Below are 25,001 nucleotides of genomic sequence, written 5' to 3'. Positions count from 1 at the left end.
GTTTTCTTAATCCTTTCAGCGTTGTAATACGAAGAGATGGAATCGAAACGATCTTGCGCAGTGTAAATTTTGTGGGAGAGAAATTTTCTTTCGAGTAATTGATTAATATCGAAAATTATTGAATTATTGAATTTGTATCTTAACAATTATTAATTTCGTAAGGAATAACAATTTAAAATTCAGTTTCATTGTAATAGAATTCTTCTAGCTAGTTAGAGTAAAATTTTATATTGTCCTAATTAATTGATTTTAAACTTATTTTTATTATAATCCGTAAGTTTTTATTGGCAATGAAAAACTAGTAAGATTGGGAAACTTTTTGCGACAGTAGTCAATAAAAAAATGCGTTTCAACGCTTAAGGGGTTAAATTGTTGAGCGTCAGAAGAATATATATATGTTCAGCGATAAAATGGAGAAAGAATTTATCAAAGAAGATCAAAGAGCGAATTTAAATGGACGAAATATAATTACGGTGTGTAAATTATATTATTCCATATTATTTCAGACTCCAGTAACGTAACGATATTACAATTTTTACTCTACGATAATGTAGATTCTGTAGAAAGTAGATAGATAACGAATTATGCCACTCAAAAATAATAATAAATAATTTGATAATATGCATACTGTATTAAACGTATATTATTTTTCAATTAATGTGGGCGGAGGATATTTTAGCCGCAGATGAGGGGATGAAACGGGGTTTTGAAGTAGTTTAATTCTGTGGTGTATAAATATAAATTAAGCTACGATGTATAAAAGGATCCTCATTTTTCTCTATTAATATAAAATGATAAAATCATATTTGCGAAGGGGACTGGCTAAACAAGTTGATCAAAAAGCAATTATCGAGCATGGTATAAAATGAAAAATATATATCGCACTTTGCCTTTTAAAAATATCGAACAACAATAAGTAAATTAACAGAAAATAATAATTGCAGATGGCACTTAAGCTTAATCGAAAAAAAATTATTTTATCCAATCCAATATTATTATCCACGTTTATTCTTTGTATTATACACTTTTGCTCCAGAAAAGAGAGCAAAGGAAAGAAATAAATATATTTCGTCCGTTTAAATTCGATCAGATCCTGCAGAATTGGAGGACGACGAATATACACTGTCCCCGTTTGCGCTCGAAAAGAAGAAAAAGAATTATCTCTATTTTCTCGTAGACCTGTTCCAACACCTCCATATATCATAAACATTTCAGGGAGCCTCCTAGTCCGCTAGATTAACATACTATACTATGTACTATATACTTATTTTGCGAGAGACGAGCTTGCTTGCTTCTTGTAGAAGAAAAAAGAAGAAGAAGAAGAAGAGAGAGAAAGAAGAAAGGGAGTTTGAATATTATACACGAGGAGGGTATTTTTGCACGAAGTGAGAAGGGAGGAGAAGAAAGGCTTGTGTCGTTTCAGCGAGGAGAACGTTTCGGGTCGCTTGATAGGCCCCAAAAATAGGAATTATAAAATAAACAGATAAGCCAGTGATCGCGAGCGGTGTCTCGCGAGCAAACACTGTGGACACAATTTTCGCGCGTACGTACACAGTCAATAAACGTGAGAAATCGTGATTCTTTATTTTTTATGTGACCCCGTTTGTAAAGTGTTGCTAGCTGTATCGTATAACGTATATATATATATATATATATATGTATGTATGTATATATACACGTTACAGATATACATATATATATATATTGTATATTTACATTATACTTATTATAGACGCTTGTACACTGGTGTACGCGTCGCATAGTTTATTATTATATTTACGTGTACAAAAGACGAGAATAAGAAAATTGAAAAAAAAAAAAAAAAGAAAAAAAATGCGATACACGATCGTCGTTTGATATATTGTAAGAGGTTCAGGGGAGGTGGAGAAACAATTAAACATTACCGAAAAACCCGCTGCGTTCAAATTTAAAAGAATTAAAAGAGAGAGAGAGAGAGAGAGAGAAATACCAAATAATAAATATGTTAACTCATATCCGTGCGCGTGAATCGTTTTATGCGAATTTTGCGATGCGTTTTGTTGAACGTGAGTGAATGGAAGAGCGCGAGAAGAAGGAGAAAGTGACAAAAATACGTGTGTAATTTTTCTAGAATAACAAAGGCCTAACTCCACTTTTTGTCCTCTTAACAGTCCGCTAATATTAACTATCATATCTTCCCTTTTCTACGTTTTCATTTTTCTTTTTTATAAATAATTTGTATAGATTCAGGTAAATAATAGTTAAAATTGGAAATTTATTTCGACGAATACGAAAAAAAAAAAAAAAAAAAAGAAAGAAATAGAATTTAATTGCAATGCTTCGAAAAATAAATCCCGGAGACTTTTGTGGCTACGCTGTTTTCGAAAAATTTCGATCAGTTTTTGCGATTATTAATATTTTAAGATTTAAATATTATCGTTTCCTTCTAATTACACGATATGCAAAAGATTGAAGTGGACGTTAAGAGTAATTAATCGTCCTTTGCCATCGATCCTTTGCTCAAAGGGACGAATAAGTGGAGGAGGATCCTCGTTATCCGCGTACGAGGTGGATCCTTGTTGACCTAATTAATATTTTAGAACCTAGTCGTTGTTAATACTCAGAGCTTCAGAAAAAAAAAATAGGCAAAAACAACAACAAAAAAAAAAAACAACAAAAACACTAAATAGAACGATATTCGAATCCCAAGATCGGAATTCGTATCCAATATCGGGGCCCATTATTAGCCCCGATTATTGAAGACAATGAAAGTTTATCGAATCGATCCATTATTCGAACACCTCGAAAATTTATATTCCAATTTAATTGTTTCAATTAATAATCGAGTGCCCTGTCGATTCTCCATCACACAATCATACGATGTACGTACAAAATGAAACCAACGGTTATTATATAATCATTAAGCGTCACACATATTAAAGATCTATCATCTCTTTTTGGACGGAACCTTATACCTTAATTTCTTTCAATTCTGTTGTTGCTCGTTCGTTGCACACGGAAAGATTACATTAGATTAACCACGTGCATGCGCATTACTGATACTATAATATTCAAATTAGAAAAAGGAAACTGTGTACCGAGAAAATGCGAGACAAACACATTCCAACTAGCCATATCCGAGACATAATCAAAGAGAAATGAAATTCTTCGATAAGAAAATCCTGATGAATGACACGTTCGATCGATTTGAACAGAATTTTCATCGGAATTAAGAGAAATATTATATATTATACAATATATAGATATATAAAAATATATATAAAAAGACAAAAGATAAAAATAAAAAATACTTGGGATTCGGTGGGAAAGGGTGACTGATAGACAAGCATTCGAGAGAAAATTTAATGTCCTTAGGCTAGATAGGCAAATCTAATGCAGGTTTAAAAAGGAATTTAAGCAAAAAAAAGAAAAAAAAAAAAAAAAAAAAAAAGATTTAGCGCGTCATTAACAACAACAATAACAATATTTATTATTATGGAAAAAAGTTATGTTACAAAATAATGAGTAATAATAATAATAATAATTAAATAATAATTATTAATAATAGCATTAGCTACCGGTTTAAACCGGTCACTAAGGCCACGTGGTCGACTGTCCTAGGTAGGGTTAAGATTAGGTGACGTAGAATTATCAGTAACAACACGGTAATACGTCGATATTAAAATGAGAAGAAAGAATTAGAAGATCATATTTCAAATGTAATTCCATTTTTGTTGAATTTTTCTTTCTTTCTTTCTTTTTTTTTTTTTTTTCAAATCTTGTTGATGCGAATACTCGTTTCAAAATTTTGTTATTTGTAAATATTAATTTTAATCTTCGTGCGAAATAAATAAACCTAAACTCGATTATACTGTTATACATGATGTGTAATTAAAGATTTATAGCGAATAAGTTCGATTATTTGCCTGTTCGAAGCTTTTTGTACAATTTTCATCGATTTGCATTTGCAATAATTTTTAATAATTTCAGCTATTATTTGTTAAAAAAAAAAGTTTAAAAAATATTTAAATAAATTATTTCTTATAATATAATTTGATTTGTTATTATTACGAATGTTATTTTGTCTTTTTTTAAATCATTTAAAATAAAAAGGAGATTAAACAAAACAGATTGTTTTAATTTGTTGCGTTCGATATATCGTTCGAATTTATCGAACAACGTTGCGGATTTTACGTCACCAAGAGCAACCAGTAGAGCGAACAGTACAAAGTAACGTGTCCTAGAGCTAATCGAGAAAGAGAAAAGCGTTCGAGAGCGAGGATAGCGTAGGTGATAAAAGATGTGTTATATTTCGTGGAGACGATAGGATTAATAATTTGTTCGTTAATAAAAACAGATTTTTGTACGTCGGTGAAAAATGTTGGATTATAGATGAATAGAATTAAATTGGAATCTATGAGAAATTATATATTGAAAAGTTGTAATTCTGGCACGCCATTGTGTCTCTCGATTTCTTAATCTCAAACAACAAGTTCGTAAACAAGTGTTTTCTTTTTATAATTAATATCTCGAATTAATATCGATTAAAGGATTTATTAAAAATTAGCGTATTGTTTGTTAAAAATTGTTAAATCGTTATATAAGAATAAACTCATGCTCCAATTTGATTTTCAATCGAGATCGAGAGACACATATGAGATATAAGTGTAGCGAATGTCAAACAGAAGTAGAAAAAGAGTGCATATAATTTTAAGACAGTCAAGTTATAAAAAGAGCGTCGTAAAAAAAAAAGGAAAAATTTAAACCAAAATGTGTACTTATTTACATATGCATGTATAAATATACATATATATATATATATATATATATACATATATACACTACAGGCCAAAAATTTAGAATTATTTTCCTACGCACAATATCCAATACCAATTTTTTTTAATCGTGTTATTGAAATTCTTTTCTACATTTATACAATTTTGACGGAGACATAAATTTCTTTTTTTTTTTTCGATTCTTAAGTTTTATGCATGTCGATTTCAAATTTTTGGTCGATATTCGTGTATATACGTATACAAAAGCAAATAATATAAATGTAACGATGTAAAACATATTGATATAAAATGATGTTTCACATAAAACGAAAAAAAAAAAAAAAAAAAAATTACGAGAGAAAGGAAAGTTTCACGAAATGATCAATTCGATTCGAAATGTTTATCGTACGTTGATTAGAAAGAATTAAGAAAATGTCCAAGAAGAGGAGAAATTAGAGAGAGGTATTTATTAAGAGGCGATGAAATTATATATGAGAATAAGAAATTGTATTAATATACATGTACATTGCATTGCGAAAGATATATACATTATGTAAATTCTATGTATATGTATATGATGCGTGTGTAAAATTAATAAAGTGTTGATATATATGGTTGACGATAACGCCACCACCTCTGTTCGTTCTCTATTCGTTCATTTAAGCTTATATTAACTAATATTAAACGTTCAAACGGTTAAGAATTAAAATCTGCATCTCTTTTTTTTCAGTTAAACATTCTTTTATAAATACTTATTTGTACATTTTTAAAGATATATACATCTGTTTTATCGATGAGTATACAAGCATTTTTCGTACATTTGTATCGACATCTCGTTTCTCTCTTTTTATTTTATACAATGATACGATTCGATGAACACAGCAACGGTGAAATAAATATTGTTTTCATCGGGAATTTATTGCATTGCGATATTTAATTTCAAATATCTTACTTCTTGATTGATTCGCTGTAGGTAAATTGGATTGTTGAATCGAGCGCCATGATTTAAGTGAAGTTTTGAATTTCTTTTTTTATTAAAATATTTTTAAAAAAGATTTGATAAACGCTATTCTTAGGAAAGATTCTGGAACAATAATGAAATTAAACTTGGACGTAGATAGATTCAATTTGTCTAAAGAGGAGTAAATATCGCTTATTCAAATTGTCATGAATATAGTTTAAACTTGTACTCTTTTATACTTTGATGACATTTTACAATTCTTTGCATCAAATTTCATAGATCAAAATTTGAATTGAATTTTACTTTAATATGAAATAATCGAATTATTTAAATATCTTAAATATTACAATGATTATCTAATAAGGAATTACAACATTTGTCAATGATCGTTTGAAAAATCATTGAAGGACGGAATGTGCGTCTGAGTTTTAAAAAGTTTTCTTCCTCTAAAAAGTACGAACTTTGTGAAAATATTTTCAATATTCTCTTAAAAAGAATTTTGATCACGTGTTCGACCACTAATGTTTCGATTAACTCAGATCAGATCTTATTTAATTACGTGGCACGATGAAGAAATGCAAAATGACGTGAAATAGTCTGATAAAAATGACATTTCATATCGATTTCTGTCATTATCGCAATCCTGATCGAAAAGTATCGTAATTTCGTCCAAATGAACGGATTCTAAACAAATTCTGAATACAATTATGTTTTTGAATATATACTTTAAATTTTGATATTGATTGTTGTACATTAATCTGAATTAATCTGAAAAAATAAAATCCTTTTTGTTAATAGATAAGTGAAAATTTATATAGCCAATCGTAAACGTATTCATACGCGTTATGTGAATTCAATTAATAAATTGTCATGAAAAGTGTTCGTCAAAACAAATAATAATTCTGTTTAATATAAAATTTTGTAAACTAAAATATGTACACTATAATAGTTTACACATACATGTAGCAATTTTTTTTTATTAAATGGAATATTACTTCGAAGAAATGTATAGTTTCAATACTATTTTCGTTTCTTAAAAATAATTTCGTAAAATATAAAATAAATTAAATTATTATTTCACGTAAAATATTCAATGCTCTACAACTTTGTTGTTATAGAAAAAATATTTCCAACATTGAAATTATATATAAGAAAGAAATAATAAAAATTTAAAGATTAATTTCGAATTCAAGAAAAATAAATTATTAAATAATCTATGTTCTATGTACACAAAAATTTTCTGTTAAAGTCAGATTTTTCAAAATAAAAAATTTTCTGATAAAATAATATTTTTGCAACACATTATACTTTACTTTATAAATTTTCAACAACATTATTATTTAAATATTGAGAATTTCTCTGTTTCTTCTTCTTTAAGCCCTTTAATTTCATATAAAAGTTTGAAAACGTTTCCTTCTGTTTTAAATATTAAAAATATTATGCTATATCATATATACAGAGATTTTATAGTATAGCATAACTATCTACTATACTGCATTAGATAATACTAATGTTAGAGTACTATATTGAATAATTATATATAATAATACAATACAAAATACTATAACAATTTATTGAATTATAGTACGATGCACGTTGTTACATTTACTCTATTAAGCAGTGTAATATTGTAGAATATATTGTATTATTAGCCTTATATTATTCTGTGTATATAGCACACGATGTTATTATTATAGTGCATTACTACAGTATTATCTATGCTGTATATTATACTATACTATAATATTACCATAGCATAATATATTAATATTATATCAAAGCGCAGAAATATAATATCATTATAATGATGATTTTAAAATCTGACGAAAAGAACATGGTACAAAAATATATATTTTTTTTTTTTTTACAATATATTCATCATTTTATACAATTCAAACTGCATGAAAAACAAAACAAAAAAAAAAAGATATATATATATTATATCTTTCAGAACTATCACAACAAAAGGATAGAATTAAATTATCTTATTTTAAATAAGACAATCCCTTGTATAATTAGCTACAATAGAAAATTTTAATATCCAATCCAATTTGATCATCAACAATGAATCAAACAATGAAACAATCATTTCCAAAATCACAATCAATTATATTCATTGTTCAATTTCATTCGTGCCTTCAGGTGTTCCTGCAATAAGCACTTTGATCCTAGAAATGATACCCAAACTCGGCTTAAAAAAGATATAGCAAGCGGCAATGACGAATGACACGACCGTGAGGATTCTTCCAAGGCAAGTACCAGGCCACCAAAATGTGTAAATCCCGGTGATCAGGCCAGCTAGCAAGAGTATCGTGGCCAAAATGCCGCCGAACGAATGCAAGATTTTCAGAATTGCTGGTCTCATGCAACCATGATACAGACATTTGTCAAAGATAACGGCGAAGCCGGACGCGGCTATCACAACCGCTAAGATGATGCTGATCAAGCTGACAATCCCGTGTGGCGTGACGAAGTGAGGCTTCTTGTATTCTACCTTGGCGATTATGATGATGATCAGACCGATCAACACCAGCACTAATCCTACTAGAGTAAGGATCAAGTGAATCATTCCTCTGTTCATCTTGGACACCTTCCAATTCATGAAAGCGTCGCCAGAAACGCAGAACACTCCCTCCATTGTCAAAAGTCCGACCTGTGTCAACGAGACAAATTGTTATTCGTGGCATTTCACGGTTTGTTTTGTGAAATTATTATTGTTTATAATTGTTGTAAGAGATTGGTTTAGAGCGCGAAATTCAACAGTAGAAATTTTATCCCAACGTTTCGTTAACATTGTAGCTAATTTCACTTAGAGCCTGATATTTCGATGTTAATATTTTTACATATTAATCATGATTACATGATTATTAATTAGATCAGTTGACTATTGTATAGTTAAAAAATTAAAAGAAGAATTCTATATTCTCTGTTCATGTTGTTGGAATATTTTCTCTAGAGATTTTTTTCTATTAAAAAATTCCACGTTCCTTTTCATATTGATATTTTCTTTAAGAATTTTCTATTAAGAAATTAAGAGGAATTTCTCATTCTTGATGTTGATGGGATACTTTCTCTAAGAATTTTCTATTAAAAAATTAAGAAGAATTCCTCATTCTTGATGTTATTGAGATTTTTTTTGGGAAAATAATTTTCTGGTTGAATCTTGATTAATGAACTTATCTGTTATAAATAAATTTTAATTTAATCATTCATTTCATTCTTCAAGAAGATAATCATTGATAACATTGCACCTAATTTCATTAAAGAAATTAGATAACATATTGATATTATAACAATGTCAGTATCTTTATTGTGTTGTTTATTTGTGCATATATTGATCATGTTTGTGTTACAGAATTAACATGAATCAATGATCAATATTGATCATTAGTAAAAAATTGAAAGGAATATATTTCACATTGATGTTGTTGGGATGCTTTCTCTAGGGATTTTTTAAGTTTTTTGGAAAAGTTTATGACTTATGAATAATGATAAATTCATCATTGTGTCTATACATGAATTTTAATTTAATCATTTGATCCTTTAAAAAGCTAATTAATGAAATATTGGGATAAAATTCTAAAAATTCTAAGCAATGGTAAGAATTATTAATTGTTTTTTTTTTTGAATATTTGTTATTATTCGAGGATTTTTTGATGGGCAGAGCAATTGGAAACAATGGTGATCGTTTTAATTTAACTCGGGGAATGTTGCAATCAATTTGTCGATCTAGGTCAACGATGAATTCGTTCTCGGTTTAATTCGGTGTGTATGTGTGAATGCCTGCAGTGTTTTAAGAAGATAATGAATTGACATGATACTCCTTTCCTCTCTATTTTCTAGGGAATATTTCAATGATCAATGCCAATTTCGTTTGTATCAGGTGATTTTCTTTTGCTTTATTGAAACTTTATTTTTCGCTTAATTTTATATACCGTGTGTTCTTGATTCGCACACATTTGATTTATTTAAGAAACATTATTCAATGCGTTTCTCAATAAATAGAAGCCAGCATTCTTCCAAATACAACGATGATCTAACAGTTGAGATACTTAAATGAAGTCTTTGAATCATTACTACATTTTATGTCTTTTACATGCGAAATTCTTAAAAATATTAAAAAACTTTTTTAAACAAATAATCTGATATCAATCCTGCAATTTTATTATATACATATTGTATCTTAAAAATATAAAGAAATATTCACTGTTTTGTTATCCATTTACACATAATATCTTATAGATGGATTAAATGCATTGCATTAGATCATAACATCAAGATATTTTTAAACTCAAACCTAATAACTACAAGAAAAATAATTAGAGACACTTTAATAGTGAATCATTTTTAAAATTTTATATATCAATTTGTGAAAATGATACGTCTAATACTATTTAGATATTACATGTAAAGAAGTATTTCGATATTCTTCAATATTTAATATATTACTTTAATCAAACATTTTACAGAGATTCAAATTATCAATTTATCTAATAAAGTTACTTTTATTCTATTATTTCTTACTTTCATAAAATATATTTGATCAATTTATGGCAAAAAATTCATAAGTCTAATTTTAAATCATTATAAAAATAGCTGAGTTATAGTATACTGGATTTTCTTTTACAAGAAAAATTTAACAACTTTCAATCAATCTAATATTACGTTCTTCGTTACTTATCCAGTATGAAACATAGATCACCCTTTCATAAAAACGAAAAAAGTTGTGGTTATCCACATAAACGATCTTCCTATTTCCTAGTAGATGATATTTCATATTCGAAACTTTCCACGAATCATCTTTTTAATTAGCTCTTTTCAAGTAAAAAGGAGATTTATTAATCAAAAGAGGATTAATTTCGATTGAAACATTGTTGATATCAACAAACGTTCTCATTTTCCTTTTTGCAAAGTTATATATTATTATTCCTTTCCAACATTCGATTAGAAATTGAAAAAAAAAAAAAAATACCAATTTACATTTCTCAAATAAAAAATTATTATATGACAAAACAAAGATTAGATTTCAGGTATAATAAAAGGAGCTATTGCTGAGAATTTTCAACGAGGCAGTTTTATCGATTTTTCTCGAGAATCAATCGCGTTGCTTCATCGCGTTGCTTAATATTATTCGTTCGATAAACTTTTCAAGATATTAATGGGTTACCATTACAAATGTAGGAGTCAACCACCTAGATTTCTGATTCACCTGTTTTCATTAGTTTGCTACATTGTGCAATTAGTGTTGGCTAAGACGGCTACTTACTCCCAAGGTTGACAAAATAACGTGCCAGGAGAGAAACATGAGAGGTTGAAAGGACAGAACCAGTATATATATTACTGGTGCTAATAAGAGGATGTGCGTAATAGTTGACAATGTCAGCAAAATGATGCTTGGTCGTGCTTTGGCCGCTTCGTTATTCATTTTTGTGTGTTACCTGAAAAAGTGATTATTAAATAGCAATAACAATGAGAAAAGAATAAGCAATGAATAATTTTACTTAGCTCATAAAAAGTATTTTGCAATTTTAGTTAGTTCATTTTTATTAATTTAATTGAAATGATTTAAACGAATCATTAACGATTTTCATGAATTCTTCAAACAACTTTTTAATCATTATCATTCGAAGAGATCGATATGTTTTGATATTTTCTATATGAATTGTTTCACAAGAATTTTAACAATAGTAATAATTGAATAATAATAACATACTAATAACAACATTAGTTTAATATAATTTAATTTTAACTACAAGTTTGTTGTTGCAAAGAATTAATATTTGAATGTATTTTGATAAAATTTTCACCGACTTTAACGTATAATTCTATATATTTACAATTTAGAATAAATATCTTAAATTTAAGAAAAATTTGTTTAGATCTTGGGATCTTTGATCTTGGGATCTATTTTAACTTCAAAAAAAAAAAAAGTTCAATTCCTTCTGTTCTTCTGTTTACAAGAAAAACAATAAATTCTACACTACATCTCAGCTCTTGACGCAACTTCTCCTACGATCGTTTAGATGCGCGACGTGTGATTCATTGCTAATTGCGCGACATGATTCCACATTTCTTTCAGCATCTATTTGGTTAAACACGCGGAAAGTCGTTTTTTTTTAACTCAATAAATGAAACTAATGATTACGCAAACGTTGGTCAAGATCGAAGAATCAGTTTTATTGCTTCAGTTCTGCTATGTTGTCATTTAAATAGTCTTTCAAATAACATCAAATTAATCGAGTTTTGTGCAGATAATTGTTATATTTTCTAAAGAAATAATTAATAGAAATTAAAACAATTTTCATTTTCGTTAAAGAAGTGAAAGATTTAAGTAGTGACATATCTTCCTAATTCAATATTAATGTAATATTTTTGGAAATCTTGTTCGAAAATCTTGGATTAAATATTTTTTAATAATGAGATGTAGTATTAATAATAATATTTGTAGTAGTGAATAATGACTAATTTATAATAGAAACGGGATCAGGCAGACTCTATGGCTTAAAATAAGACGAAAGAACAACGATTGAATTCAAATCATTGTTTTCAAGCTTTTCTTGAAAGAGAAATATTCTGATGAATATAACTCTGTTTTGAAAGCTAAATAGAAATTCTTTTAAATAGAAATTTTATACTCTCCTATCCTATTTATCCTTGCTTGAAGAATAATCGTATTCTCAATCATTATTTAGTTAGTCAAAAACTTAATTAAATATTAAATAATAATTGAAACTTAGATTTTTCTAAGATGCTTATTTATGATAAAATTGAGATAATTATATAAAAGATGATTTTTATTATAAAATTATCTAACACAATAGTATAAATTTTTCAATATATAAAGGAATATATACCCTTTCTTTTTTAATTTCAATAATTTGATGATTTCTCAATATTATACATATATTAATTGTATAATAATCTCATTGCTTTCTAATTTCTTAAGTATTTTCAATTTTGTTCCAATAGTATAATATATATTATGCAAATATATTCATCAAATTTGAAATTAAGCTCTATTTCCTCTGCTGTAGTAAAAGACATATGTTTATGTTGGGAATAGAGATAGTGTAGTGTAGTTTGGATAACAAAATGCTGAATAGTACATTTGTATAATGAAGATTCAGTTTCACACTTAAATTGAAAACACTGGTCATCTTGTCATTTTTAAAAAATTACTTAGTCATTTTTAAAAAATAATTGTATATACTTAATTTTCATTTAAATTGAAACAAGTAAGTTTATACAACAGAATTCATAATTGACAATAAAACGCTTATTAAAAGATTTGATAATTCTAATTATAATATTGAAAGAAGAGATTGCAAACATGATTGGAAATCAGAATGCTATTTTTTTTTTCCTAAAAAGAATATTTATCGAATTTTTTGAATTACTATGATCAACAACGTATCGTTAACAAATTATAAATATTGTGCGAAAATAATAATTATTTAATTGTATCACTGTTATTATTAATATAATTGCAAACGTATCATTGGCAATTGAGTTTTTAATTTTTTTTTCTGTTATACCGTTATAACGTCGTAATTATTAATTAAGTCAAAGAAACGACAAGAGTCAAGTGTTAACGACTGCGAATTCTCAGTTCATTTTCAGTGTTCATTTCCTTGAATAGAATGAACGTACGACCGCCCTCGGTAAGGTTTCGGATGGCTGGCAACGATTTGCTGGAGAGAACACAATTTCCTTGTTTTCTCACGTCCCATTTAAATTTTCTGAATCGTCTACTGCAAGTTCGCTGTTCCATGAAAATTGTGTGTGGATATTGATCGAGAAAGTTCAATTGAAATACTGATTTTAATTGCAAGTCGAATATCGTTTCGACTTCACAATATATAACCACTCAAATTGTTTTCTCTCTCTCCTTTTTTTTTTTTTATGAAAGTTATTCCTGTAAAATATCGCGTATAATAATTAAATTAGATTCAAGGAAACTTTTCTTCGCGAGAGAATCGAATTGAAATGATTTTAAAAATAGATTCTAAAAATAAGGTATAAAATTTACGTAAGAAACTTAAGGAAAAATATTAATTTTATTTAATTTTGAGAGAACGAAGTCGAAATTGATGTCGATATCATGTTATATGAGTATTTATTATTTATATAAAAGTCTGTATTAATAAATTAATGAACGTTGTAAAATCCATTTATGATAATCTTATTTAGAGTTAAAGATTAAAAAAAGTTGTAGAACTTTGAACGTAAAAGCTAAAAAATTTTATTTTTTATTATTAATTTAATAAGAAAAAAATTTGTGAATTGTGAAAAAATAAAGATTAGTAGATAAGTAGTTAGATAATAGTATTATGAATATTATCTAGAAATATCTAGTAATAGTTTCTTTATGAGTAAGAATTTCAATAACGTTTGCAAATAATATTTTTATAATTATGCAATGTGATAGAGATTAATAACTTTATATTGATATAGAGAAACATGTTAGTCTATAATCTACAAAGCATATTTGAAAAGTATTCGTATATATTTATTTCGATAATTTCTGCATTTTTTCAATTGTATAAATCGTATCACAGATTGTCGATGTCAATAAAATTTGTTTATACAATTAATTTTCGAGAAAATTGAATTTGAAAACTTCGTCAATTGATTGTACATGTTCAATTTTGAAGAATTTCACAAAAATATTATTAATTCAATCACGAAAATTATTATTAATAACGATAAAAATATTCAATCCTTCTCTTATTGCAAGTACAAGTATTCAATAATGTTTAAAAATAAAAAGAAAGAAAGTTATAACGATTGGGACATAAAAGTAATAAAATTATGATAGAACAAACATTTTCTTTAACAAGTTGACAATTTCTGTGTTAATATTGATTCATATTTGAGATGATGAATTTAAGAAAATTTCGAAAAATTAGAAATTTGAGGAAACAAAATTTTTTAATCAAATTAAAAAAATTATTTAGAACAACTTAAGGAAAAGATCAAATAACGATTGAAGCGTGAAAAAAAAAAATCAAAATCGTTAAAAGCTATGACATTTCAAACAAATTGAAGATTCCTCTATCGATGATTCATTATTTATTTATGACGAAACGAAAAACGTGGGAGGATTATCAAGTTGATGAATAGTAATATCCAATCCTATTAATTATGCGAGATTATTTATCATAATATCATTACGCCCTTTGTACGTGATGCACATTAGCACTCTTTCAGATATGCTCTACTTTCACCATTCGAAAATACATTGTACATCGAGGGTATCACGCGAATCTCACATTTAAGCATAACTTTTTATTAAAAATGGGGTATATTGTGGAGCTTAATTTTTGTATAAGAAGTATTAAAAATGGAGCATATCGTGAAACTTTTGTATAAGAGGAAATCATAGGCAATGATGTAAAAATAGCTAATAAAAATAGCTCAAAAAATATGAAAATGAAAATATTAATTCTTGTAAAAAGATGAAATGATTCAATTCGGTATAATTTCTTGAACACAATGTTCGTGAATTAGAAAAATTTATACTTTATATAGTTGTAATTATAACAGAGATTTTTATCTTTTGATATACAGAAAAATTTAATGAAAAAGTTTTCATTGAATTTTAAAATAGATTTGAAAACTTTAATGGCGAGTTAAAAGTTTTTGGAATTCATTTTGTAATTGATCCTATCATCATTTCTTAAAATCTACTAATTAGAGACATTTCATGAATGAGATTCATTCTAATAATTTCCCATTTTATTTTCAATGCGAGAAAAATGAAAAATTTTTTCCAAACAAACAATAAGAAAACAATAAACTATTATTTTTATCATAAATCTTAAAATCGATCCACAAACGTAATCAAGAATTTTAGAAAAAGATAAAATATTGAAAAATATATAAACACAAATATACAATAATATAAACATATAAAAACACACAAAAAATATTCAAAATATTCATTATAATTATAAACGCCATAACTCTATAGATATCCATAGACCCCATTGCCTTATGTATGCTCATAAAAATATAAGTTTCCATAAATATTTCATAAATCATCTCTCGATGAAATCTAACAATAAACAGCCTATATTTTCCATTAACTTTAATTCACAAATAAACAAACATTTTTCTCATTGCATTTTCACGATGCAAGGATGGAAAGTATATCATCCGACTTACCTCGGACAATCGTAGACTCGTTAAATTGGGCGTTCGAAGAAAAAGAATTCACCAGGATTCACTGTGAACCGATTTCCTGTAAAAGTGGAAATAAATTCGAATGAAAAATAAACGAAAAAGGAAGAGCACGGAACAACGTCCGCGCTTCGACTGAGGCGTGAATTCTACCATGGTTGCAACGATCTATCGCTACGTTGCCAATTCCTTACGAACAACGAGAAAAATCGTGGAGTAAATGTAACCTTGGCCGCGTCTAATCTCTCGCATATAAAACGGACACTCGGTAGAAGCGGATTCATTGTTCGTTTTTTCATGGTCCAACATCGTGTATTAGCAGCATCTGCTCTCTTTTTAAACACGTTTTTCGATAATTTCGACAATTTGAAAAAGGGAAATTTTCATGAATTATACGGAAAACAAGAATCATTTCTCTCTATATGCATGTAATCGCCGCTTGTGTTTGGTTTTCGAAATAGTCGCAAAAAAAGATGATTGTTATTATTATAAGTTGAATTTAAATTGACTTTATATATGCATACATGACAGTGATATGTGACATGTCGGTATACGATTTATCCATCATTTGTATAAACAAAAATCATGGTGATTGACAATCAAAATGTGTGTGACGAGTGATTATTATTGTGCTTAATATTTATCTTCAAAGAGTTCTTTTAAGAGATTAGGGAAATGCGCAAATTTAAAACAACCCTTGACGATTGAAATAACCAAAGTTACAATCATAATAATATAAATATCATACAATAATATTTAGTAGCTATTATAATTTTTCAAAAGTTGTTTTTAATTTTATTTTTGTATTAAGAATCCGCTCAATTATGCTCAAATTTACTATAGGATTGGGAATAATTATTATTTTAAATCTAATAAATTCGTTACTTAGATCTTATTTGGATTATTTAGATTCGTTTACTTAGATTTTGTTTGAATTTATCGAAGGTTGGTATGCATCAATAATTTAGATATTTGAATAAAGTTCAAACAGTGTTTCCTTCTTTTGATACAGTCAAATAATTTCACAATCGTATAAAAATTCAATTAAATTCATTTCAGGATTAGATAAATGTAATATTCTATTTTTAAAGATTATATTGTATACAAAGTAAATGAAATAAAAAAATGAAAAAGAAGTATCAAAAAATTGTCATAGGAAATATTGAAGGAATATAACATTGTTTGGATACAATAGATCATAAATTATTTCATTATATCTTGGTATAGTAAAATAAATAAGGATTCTTATTACAATAGTTTTTACATAATTGCAAATAATAGTAAATGGGGATTTCAAAGTTACTTTATGATCCTTTTGAAGTTATATAATATATATAGCCATATAGTTATATGGTAATAAAGATAGTAGTGAAATAGAATAATAAAAAATAGAATGGATGAGAAAGGAATAAAATGAAATGAATGAAATAAAAAGGCAGAGGATCACGTAGGAATGCAAGCTTTAAGTGACACGATTTTATTGAGGGTTAAGTGGAGAATGTTGTTGATAACGTGATATAAGGGAGAAGATTTATCTTGTGTGTGTGTGTATATATGTTTTAATTCCCTTAGAATGAGAGGAAATATATTTGGATATATGATTTAATATCATATATTCAAATTTTATAATTCACTTTATGCTCGTTAAATATGATGATCTATATGTGAATATATACTTTAATATAATTAAAATTGGAAATAACATACTTATTGTAATATGTTTTGATTGATTCGACAGGTTTTAAATAAAATTACATATTATTTTAAATTATTTATAATAAAAAAGATTTACATAAACTTACGACTTCATTAACCTATTTACTTACTCTTGATATCATTTATTATTCATATGTTTTGTAAAGATCTTTGAAAAAATTATTTTCGCATCTATCTGCTAATTTCAAACGTGTTAATAATGTATGTAATTTCTAATTTTTTAATGTTTCGAAAATAAGATAAAGGAATTCATTTTTAGCAATATTTCTCTCTCTCTGAAAATAAATTTTCAAATATATATTTAATAAAATATATTATTCAATTAATATTTATTAGGATATCATTATTATAAATTTCTAATGAGAAATATATTATAATACATACATTTCTATTATTACATTATTTATTATATAATATTGCATAATATTAACGTATTTAAGGTAATTTCTAAAATTGTACAATTATATTATACAAGTTAATAAACGTTATCAAATAATTTTTTAAATATATATCAAATATTACAATTATGAGATATACATAATTCCTTTTGTAAAATATTTCTCGTACAATTTATTTTAAGTAATTCGTAAATTTCATACTCTTTTTTAAAACCGTGACAAACTTTATAACAGCATTTTTAAAATGTGAATGGTCACCGATTACACGACGATATGGTTTAACTACGTATAATCATTAAAGCAAATATTCCACATAACGAAGATTTTTTTTTTTTTTTTTTGCTGGTCTGGTAAATTTAACTGCGAATGAGATAAAAGGAAGATCTCTCGACATTCAATGATTATACACAGAAATACGACTTCCTCGTGCAACGACGAGTGATTTCCCATCGGATGAGATTTCTTTTTGGACCCTCTGTGTATCTTTAATTTTACATCACTGTGAAAAAATTGCTGTGGCATTTGAACCCATATGAAAATAATGTAATTTTAACTACTTATTTTATTAATCCTGATTCGATTGAGATTTTTTATTTTTTCTCTTCATATCAAAAAATGCAAATTACAGATTTTAATTTTTAATTACAATTTTAAATATTTTCAAAGTACGAAGTATTTTATGTGATAAAAATGATTTTTTAAGACTCGACAATTTATATAACAACTACATTGTCTAAACAACATTCGATATGATCACATTGCACAAATGCAAAATCCTGCACACAGAAAAATATATGTATAAAATGTAACAACGATCAAGATAATGAAAGTATTTATATGCAACATGTAATTACGCATATTAATATCGAAAATTATTAAATGTCAAACGTAATTGACTAATATATATATACATATTTCACACGAAAACGTCACACAATTTACATCAATTTACTTATTCAATCATTGCTTTAATAATAAATATTTTCAACATAACTTTTATTAATAATTTTTATATCTCTCCTCGTATAAATTCTTAATAAATTTCTGCATCAAAATCATCTACGACGACGAGAGTCATCAATTTAACGTTCGCATTATAACGTTAATGTTGAATGATAATTGTGCTTCTATTGTCATTCAATGATTTCGAATCATTTACTTAATTAATTACAGTAACAAATAATGCTATTGCGATGTAATCAGGAACGCATGAAATTCTATTAAACGGCGTGTAAACAGATATATCCACGTCACTTATATCTCCGACAAATGGTAACGGCCACGACTCCCTTCTTCTCCAATCGCACACGCCATTTGCTGCGGGCGGAAGTATGCATGGACAGTTAATACGTGAGCGCATAAATTGGCCTCGCTCATCGGAATGTACTCTGATTGCTTATTCGAGGCGTGGATGCCAGTTATAATCTGATTATGCAAATATTCGGCGGTAATAGAGTCAACAATCTTATTTATTTATTACCTTCGTTGGAGCGCTATTAAAGATTTTTCATACGCCATTTTGAAACGCCTTCAGAGTGCCTTTTACGAAAATTATGAACACGTATAGAAAAGTAGTATTGTATTTCATTTTAGAAAAAGATTGTGGAAATACTCGAAAAAAGTATTGTTTTAACCTTTGGAGAAATCGTTGATGAGATCGTCGTATGGAAAAAGTATTGCTCAGATATTTATACAATAAGATATTAGTTATATTAATGTTATATTTGTATTTTTAGCTTTGCAAATTTTTAGTAATTGGAAAAGCAAATAATGTTAAACAAATATATTTGATTGGTTTGATAATTATAGTATTGATACATTGAAGAAGGTTTATAATAGCTTGTTCCAAATAAATTTTTATTATTTTCTTTTTACTTTTATATTATTTTGAAATTTTGTTCATTTGTATTATTCTATTGTGTAATTTAATAAAAATGAGAAGCAGAGATTTGTTGCGACAATCATATTATCATAGGGATTTAGGATGATAATTATAAATTAATATCAATAAGTGTTAGAAATACAAAGTAGCAAGAAGCTGAGTCAGAAGTCGAATCACGAGCAATGTCTTCCTTTTTCCCTCGCATATTTTCTTGCTGACGTAATTTTGTCTATTTGCATTATGTATCTTGTAAATGTATATTGCAATCAATGCTCAATCAAAAATTATCGATGCATATTTTTGTACGTACGTAATAGTCAAATTCGTTACACGATAATTCACATCAATAAATAAAAGCAAATATTATTATTTTCAAAGTAAGTAATCTATAATATTTAATATGTACGGAAATTTACGTCAAAAATTCCGATTTTAATAAAAGTTTTGTGTATGCAGAGCTTAATAAGTTATACATGAAGCAATTTTTTAAATTAATCGATGGAATCCCCATCTTTTCGAGATTGGGATGAAATCCCAAAAAGTTTTAATCAAATTTTAAATACAATTTTGTTTAATATTTTTTTACAACAGAGTGATAGAATTTTTAAAATAAATTTTGAACATTTTATAATTTGAGATTTTTATCTATTACAGAATTATGAAAAAAGTAATAAAACTTTGAATTAAAAAAAAATTATATATTCATAAAATTTCATTAAAAATATATAAATTTAATTTTTTAAACCAATTCTTTGTTTTCAATAAAACTGTGAATACGTAGAGCATAATGGATTATACATGTAAACTTTCGTAAATTATTGTAAGTATAATTTATCATTATAATAAATTTTTTGATTATCTTGATAAAGATTTTTTCTCTTTTTGCATTAATTATGATTATCATTTTTAGAAATATCATATATTAAATTAATTTAATTGGTTAGTTTTTTTTGTTAAACATTCTTTTTAACAAAATATTAATTTTTTAATCTAATTTCAGATCTAATATCAACAATATTTTATCAATATTAATCAATATTTATATATATTATACGTAATTTTAATTAAATTTCTATTAAGAAAAAACAATTAATCGATGATTAATTAACCAGATTAATTTAACCACGATTCAATAAATCAAGTTAAAAATTCATTATTACACGAAATAATTTTATCATAGATAATAAAATATCCACAAAAATTCTTTCAATTTCTTTAAATTCCAAGTTTTATTATTTATATCAAAAATGACGTCTCTATTATAATTTCTTAGTACATTATTCATAAGGATCCTTTCAATTCTTAAAAATTTCAACTTTACAATTATTTACAATAAAAATAATACCTCCATTAATCTTTAATCATTGCTTAATACGCAAAACTCATTCCAAGTTCACAAGTTTGCTTATAAATGGCGCCCTTATTGCTTCAACCACTGCTTAGTACACAAAGGTACGATCCTGCCAGCACGTGGAATCGGCTGACAGCAAGTTTGTGTTGGCCAAGAGTTGTCATGACAACTTGAACGATCCTCACGCGACAAGGGCGGTCATTTGGCCAACGTTTCGTGGAAACTTCGCAATGGAAGCGTAACGAGAACGTTTTTTTTAAAAGAATATTTCCACTATTTACGAAAATGGTGGTGATTGACAAACGGAGATCGTTGATAGTGTCCACTGCAGGCCACTTTTTCGGCGTCCCTTTAAAAGACAATGATACAATTAGGGACGAGGAGACGGTGCTGGACAATTTTTTGGACAGAGCCGCGTGCAGAATTCTGTGTGCACAACCAGAAATTGATGAGGAGGATGAGAAAATGGAATTGAAGTTGAGCAATGAATTGCCTATTGGCAAGAACACATTGGTTTTCTTCAAGGTAAGAAAATAATTGGAGATAAAAATCTGTTGTTGTGACACATTGTGAACATATTTATTAAAAGTGATGAATTTGTGATATTTATTTTAGATGTTGATTAATTTCTTTCTTATTAACATAACCTTAAAATATGAATGTTACTCGGTATTTATGTAATTTTTCAATAATACGTTGGAATCTTTTATATCCCAACGAATATATTCATTATCGTTGCAAAATATATAAAACTGATTACTTTTTTTAATTTTATGATTTTAAAGTAGATTTTCAAATAAATAATTTTCAAATAAATAAATTTTTTCACAATTTTCTTTATGGATCAAATGCTACGTAAAATTTAATAGATTCATTTAATTGACTTGGAAAAATTAATTACAGAATTAACTCTGAGAACACATGTTGGCCTGAAAGATCTATGCTATTATATTTTATATTATAAAATATATATTCTTAATAAAAAAAATATAATATTTTAAAATTAATAATTATTTTCTCAATAAAAATTAATAAAATAATAATTAAACGTGTGTAGAATTAATGTGATTTTAATTCACAATAAAATCGAAAAATTATTATTCAATTAATACATTATCTTATAATTAGATTTTATTTTTTGAAACTGTGTGAAATAATTGTAAAAATATGTAAATGTTTCATATCTTATAAAATCGTAGCTTTAATTCAAAAGACAGCTTAATTTTATGATGAAGTTTACATAGAATTCTAATTGAAGAGAACTGAATTCATAATGAAGCTTGGAACTTTCAGTTTCAATTCTTTCAAACAGAAAATTATTGAATGCAAATTGTGCATCCATATGCATATCTCATCATTATAAGAATTAACATTATGTGCCTAAAACTAAAATATTGTTATACACGTAATAAATAAAATGTTTATAAAATAATATAAATGTATTAATACATGCCTTCATAAAAAGTTTCTGTTTATAAACATACGAATTTACACGAACGATATATTCGTGGAATAATAGAAATTTAATTTTGAAATTTTTTTTCTCTCTTTCGAATAAATAATTTCTTAAAATTAAAACTATCAAATTATAGATATATATCGTTACGATTCATTTTCGTTAAATTTCAAAATTAAATATCTTTCGATTCTAATGGAAAATCGATCGAGACAAATAATTGAGGATATTACAGGACACATTTAATACAGTTAACAGAGGCGTCAGTGACGGAAAAGAATTTCCACGATCTCGTACACGTGACGACTACCGGCGGTGGAAAAGGATCGACGCTGATCGAGGCCCTCCGTCAAGTATGGGCGCCAACGCTTCGATCATCCGGCCTGGATTCGTCCTACTTGAAGAAACTGGAGGAGAATCTTCTTCTCGGCTCGTCGTCGGCCACGGGCTCCGTGCACGAGGAGGAGAATTATTGGAGGAAGATATGGGAGAGCGCGAAACGATCGCACGACAAAATGATCTATGGAGAGGGTGTGAAGATCTTGAGGAGCATCAGAGCCGAGTTGGAGCGCGCTGCCGTTGCGAGGTGCTATAATAAAAAGAAGTCGTTTCGAATTTTAATAAAAATTAAGGGGCAATGAGAAATTTTATCTTCTTCACATTAATCCTTCAAACAATATAAACTTTTCGAAGATAACGCTTTTTCGCTCGTAATTGGTACATAAAGAACAGGAAAGATTTAAGCATGCCGATTTAAGTATATTCCCTTCTTTATTCACTTTCACGTAGCGATGGATTGATCAGCGTGGACGACGCTGTTGAAGTTGTGTCCGGCTACGTCGACGATTTGTGGAAGTTGGGGGATCTGGTGTACACCGAGCAACGTATGAAATCTTTTCTGGATGTTATCGGAGACGAGGTGGTGTCTCTTGTGAAAAATTCAATCGAGGAGGTAAAAAGATTAAGCTGTTGTGCTTCTTCTTCTTCTTCTTCTTCTTCTTTTTATAACGTTCTTATCAAACTTTGCCAGAATTTCTACGTGTTTTTTTTTTGAGTTATAAATTTCACTTTTGTCTGAAGATAATTATAAACAAACTCTCTTTAATTTCTCTTTTCTTCTAAAATGATACAGTATTTCGATATTATATTTTGAGTATTTCAAGTTTTCTTTTCATCGTGATATCACATATCATTCTGTAGATTTTTTCTTTTTTTTAAATAAATATTCGTAGCCTGTTTTATTACAGATATTATGAATTTATCTTCAAATTCCAGATTCGAACTAGCGACGATCGAGTGAAAATCGAGGCAATATCGAGTGGTGCCGCGATATGCGAGAAATGGATAGACATGGTGGGAAAGTTCACCACGCTGTTTTGGCCTCATCATTCGCTTCATTCGTGGAAGGGCACCAATCATATCCCTGAAAGATGTTCAAGAATTGGCAAACGGTTAAGGTATCCTCGTATCGTGTCTTTTCCTGTTCGATTCAATGCTATCGTCGTGTTATTTGTTTAGGCAAATTGGCGAGTTACGTGCTCAATATAGACAATTAACCAGATTGCTAACATCGAATGAGAGATCTGGACTTGGCACGGATAACTTGATGCAATGCCTCGACGACATCAGAGGTATCTTTAGGATTTTTTGATGTTTTAATATCGCGATATAATTTTTCAATCTGTCCAAATTAAATTGTTTCAATTCATTTTGTTTCTATAAATATATACACTTCGATGTATTGTACTTTATATCGCATTGGTTTTATACATCGAAATTACTGTCATACTTTTTATTTGATTAATATTAATTAATCATGTTAGTGGTCTTTGACGACGATGACAAGGGCATCGAGTGGAATCGACTGAAGAGAAAGGTTGAAGAGGGTTTGGCACCCGCCGAGGAACGAGTCGCGCTAAAATTGAAGTCACAAATTGCCGATGCCACCACTCCAAATTTTTTGCTCGCTGAGTTTCGGCGCTACTTCGAGCTGCTGAAAAGAGACGGTTTAAAAAGGGTGTTGCGTGGAGAACGGGAGACTTTGCTTTCGGCTTACGGAGATCTTATAGGTAATTATAAAATTTAATCAAGGGAGTTGGTATAGAATTTTTAATCTTGGAAAATTAAACTTTGAAAAAAAACCAAATATTAGCAAAGAAGTTTGTATATTTTCAATATTAGCATATTCATTGTATTCACAATGATTTGGACATTTGTGGAAAAATTTTTATTAATTAAAATTAAAATCAGATGAAATTGAGGATTAAATTATTTTAACGATAATTTTGTTGGAATGTTGGA

General features: G+C 27.6%; 2 protein-coding genes across 3 annotated transcripts in view; one reads left to right on the top strand and one right to left on the bottom strand.

The window, feature by feature from the left end:
• Positions 1-3,718: 3,718 nt before the first annotated feature.
• LOC100870849 (transmembrane reductase CYB561D2) lies at positions 3,719-16,033 on the bottom strand. Its single transcript, XM_003689717.4, has 3 exons — positions 15,883-16,033; positions 10,982-11,153; positions 3,719-8,368 (listed from the first exon to the last, which is right to left on the bottom strand). The coding sequence occupies exons 2-3, from the start codon at positions 11,138-11,140 to the stop codon at positions 7,829-7,831; spliced, it is 699 nt and encodes a 232-aa protein (XP_003689765.1). The 5' UTR covers positions 11,141-11,153; positions 15,883-16,033; the 3' UTR covers positions 3,719-7,828.
• Positions 16,034-21,422: 5,389 nt separating this feature from the next.
• The window catches only part of btv (dynein cytoplasmic heavy chain beethoven), a 38,113-nt gene continuing 34,534 nt past the window's right edge, over positions 21,423-25,001 (top strand). The window contains exons 1-6 of one of the 2 annotated variants that reach the window (XM_086916299.1): positions 21,423-21,769; positions 22,952-23,286; positions 23,490-23,652; positions 23,976-24,157; positions 24,219-24,331; positions 24,524-24,769. In XM_086916299.1, the coding sequence (XP_086772425.1) occupies positions 21,530-21,769; positions 22,952-23,286; positions 23,490-23,652; positions 23,976-24,157; positions 24,219-24,331; positions 24,524-24,769 (1,279 nt within the window). In that variant the 5' untranslated portion in view covers positions 21,423-21,529. Of the gene's footprint in view, positions 21,770-22,935; positions 23,287-23,489; positions 23,653-23,975; positions 24,158-24,218; positions 24,332-24,523; positions 24,770-25,001 lie in introns of both variants that reach the window. The other variant, XM_086916306.1, reaches the window with a different exon arrangement.

This window comes from Apis florea, unplaced genomic scaffold (genome assembly GCF_048593485.1).
Source record: "Apis florea isolate Af1SG1 unplaced genomic scaffold, ASM4859348v1 contig_2190_pilon, whole genome shotgun sequence".
NCBI classification, from domain to species: domain Eukaryota; kingdom Metazoa; phylum Arthropoda; class Insecta; order Hymenoptera; family Apidae; genus Apis; species Apis florea.
This window is presented reverse-complemented; position numbering and strand designations above follow the sequence as displayed.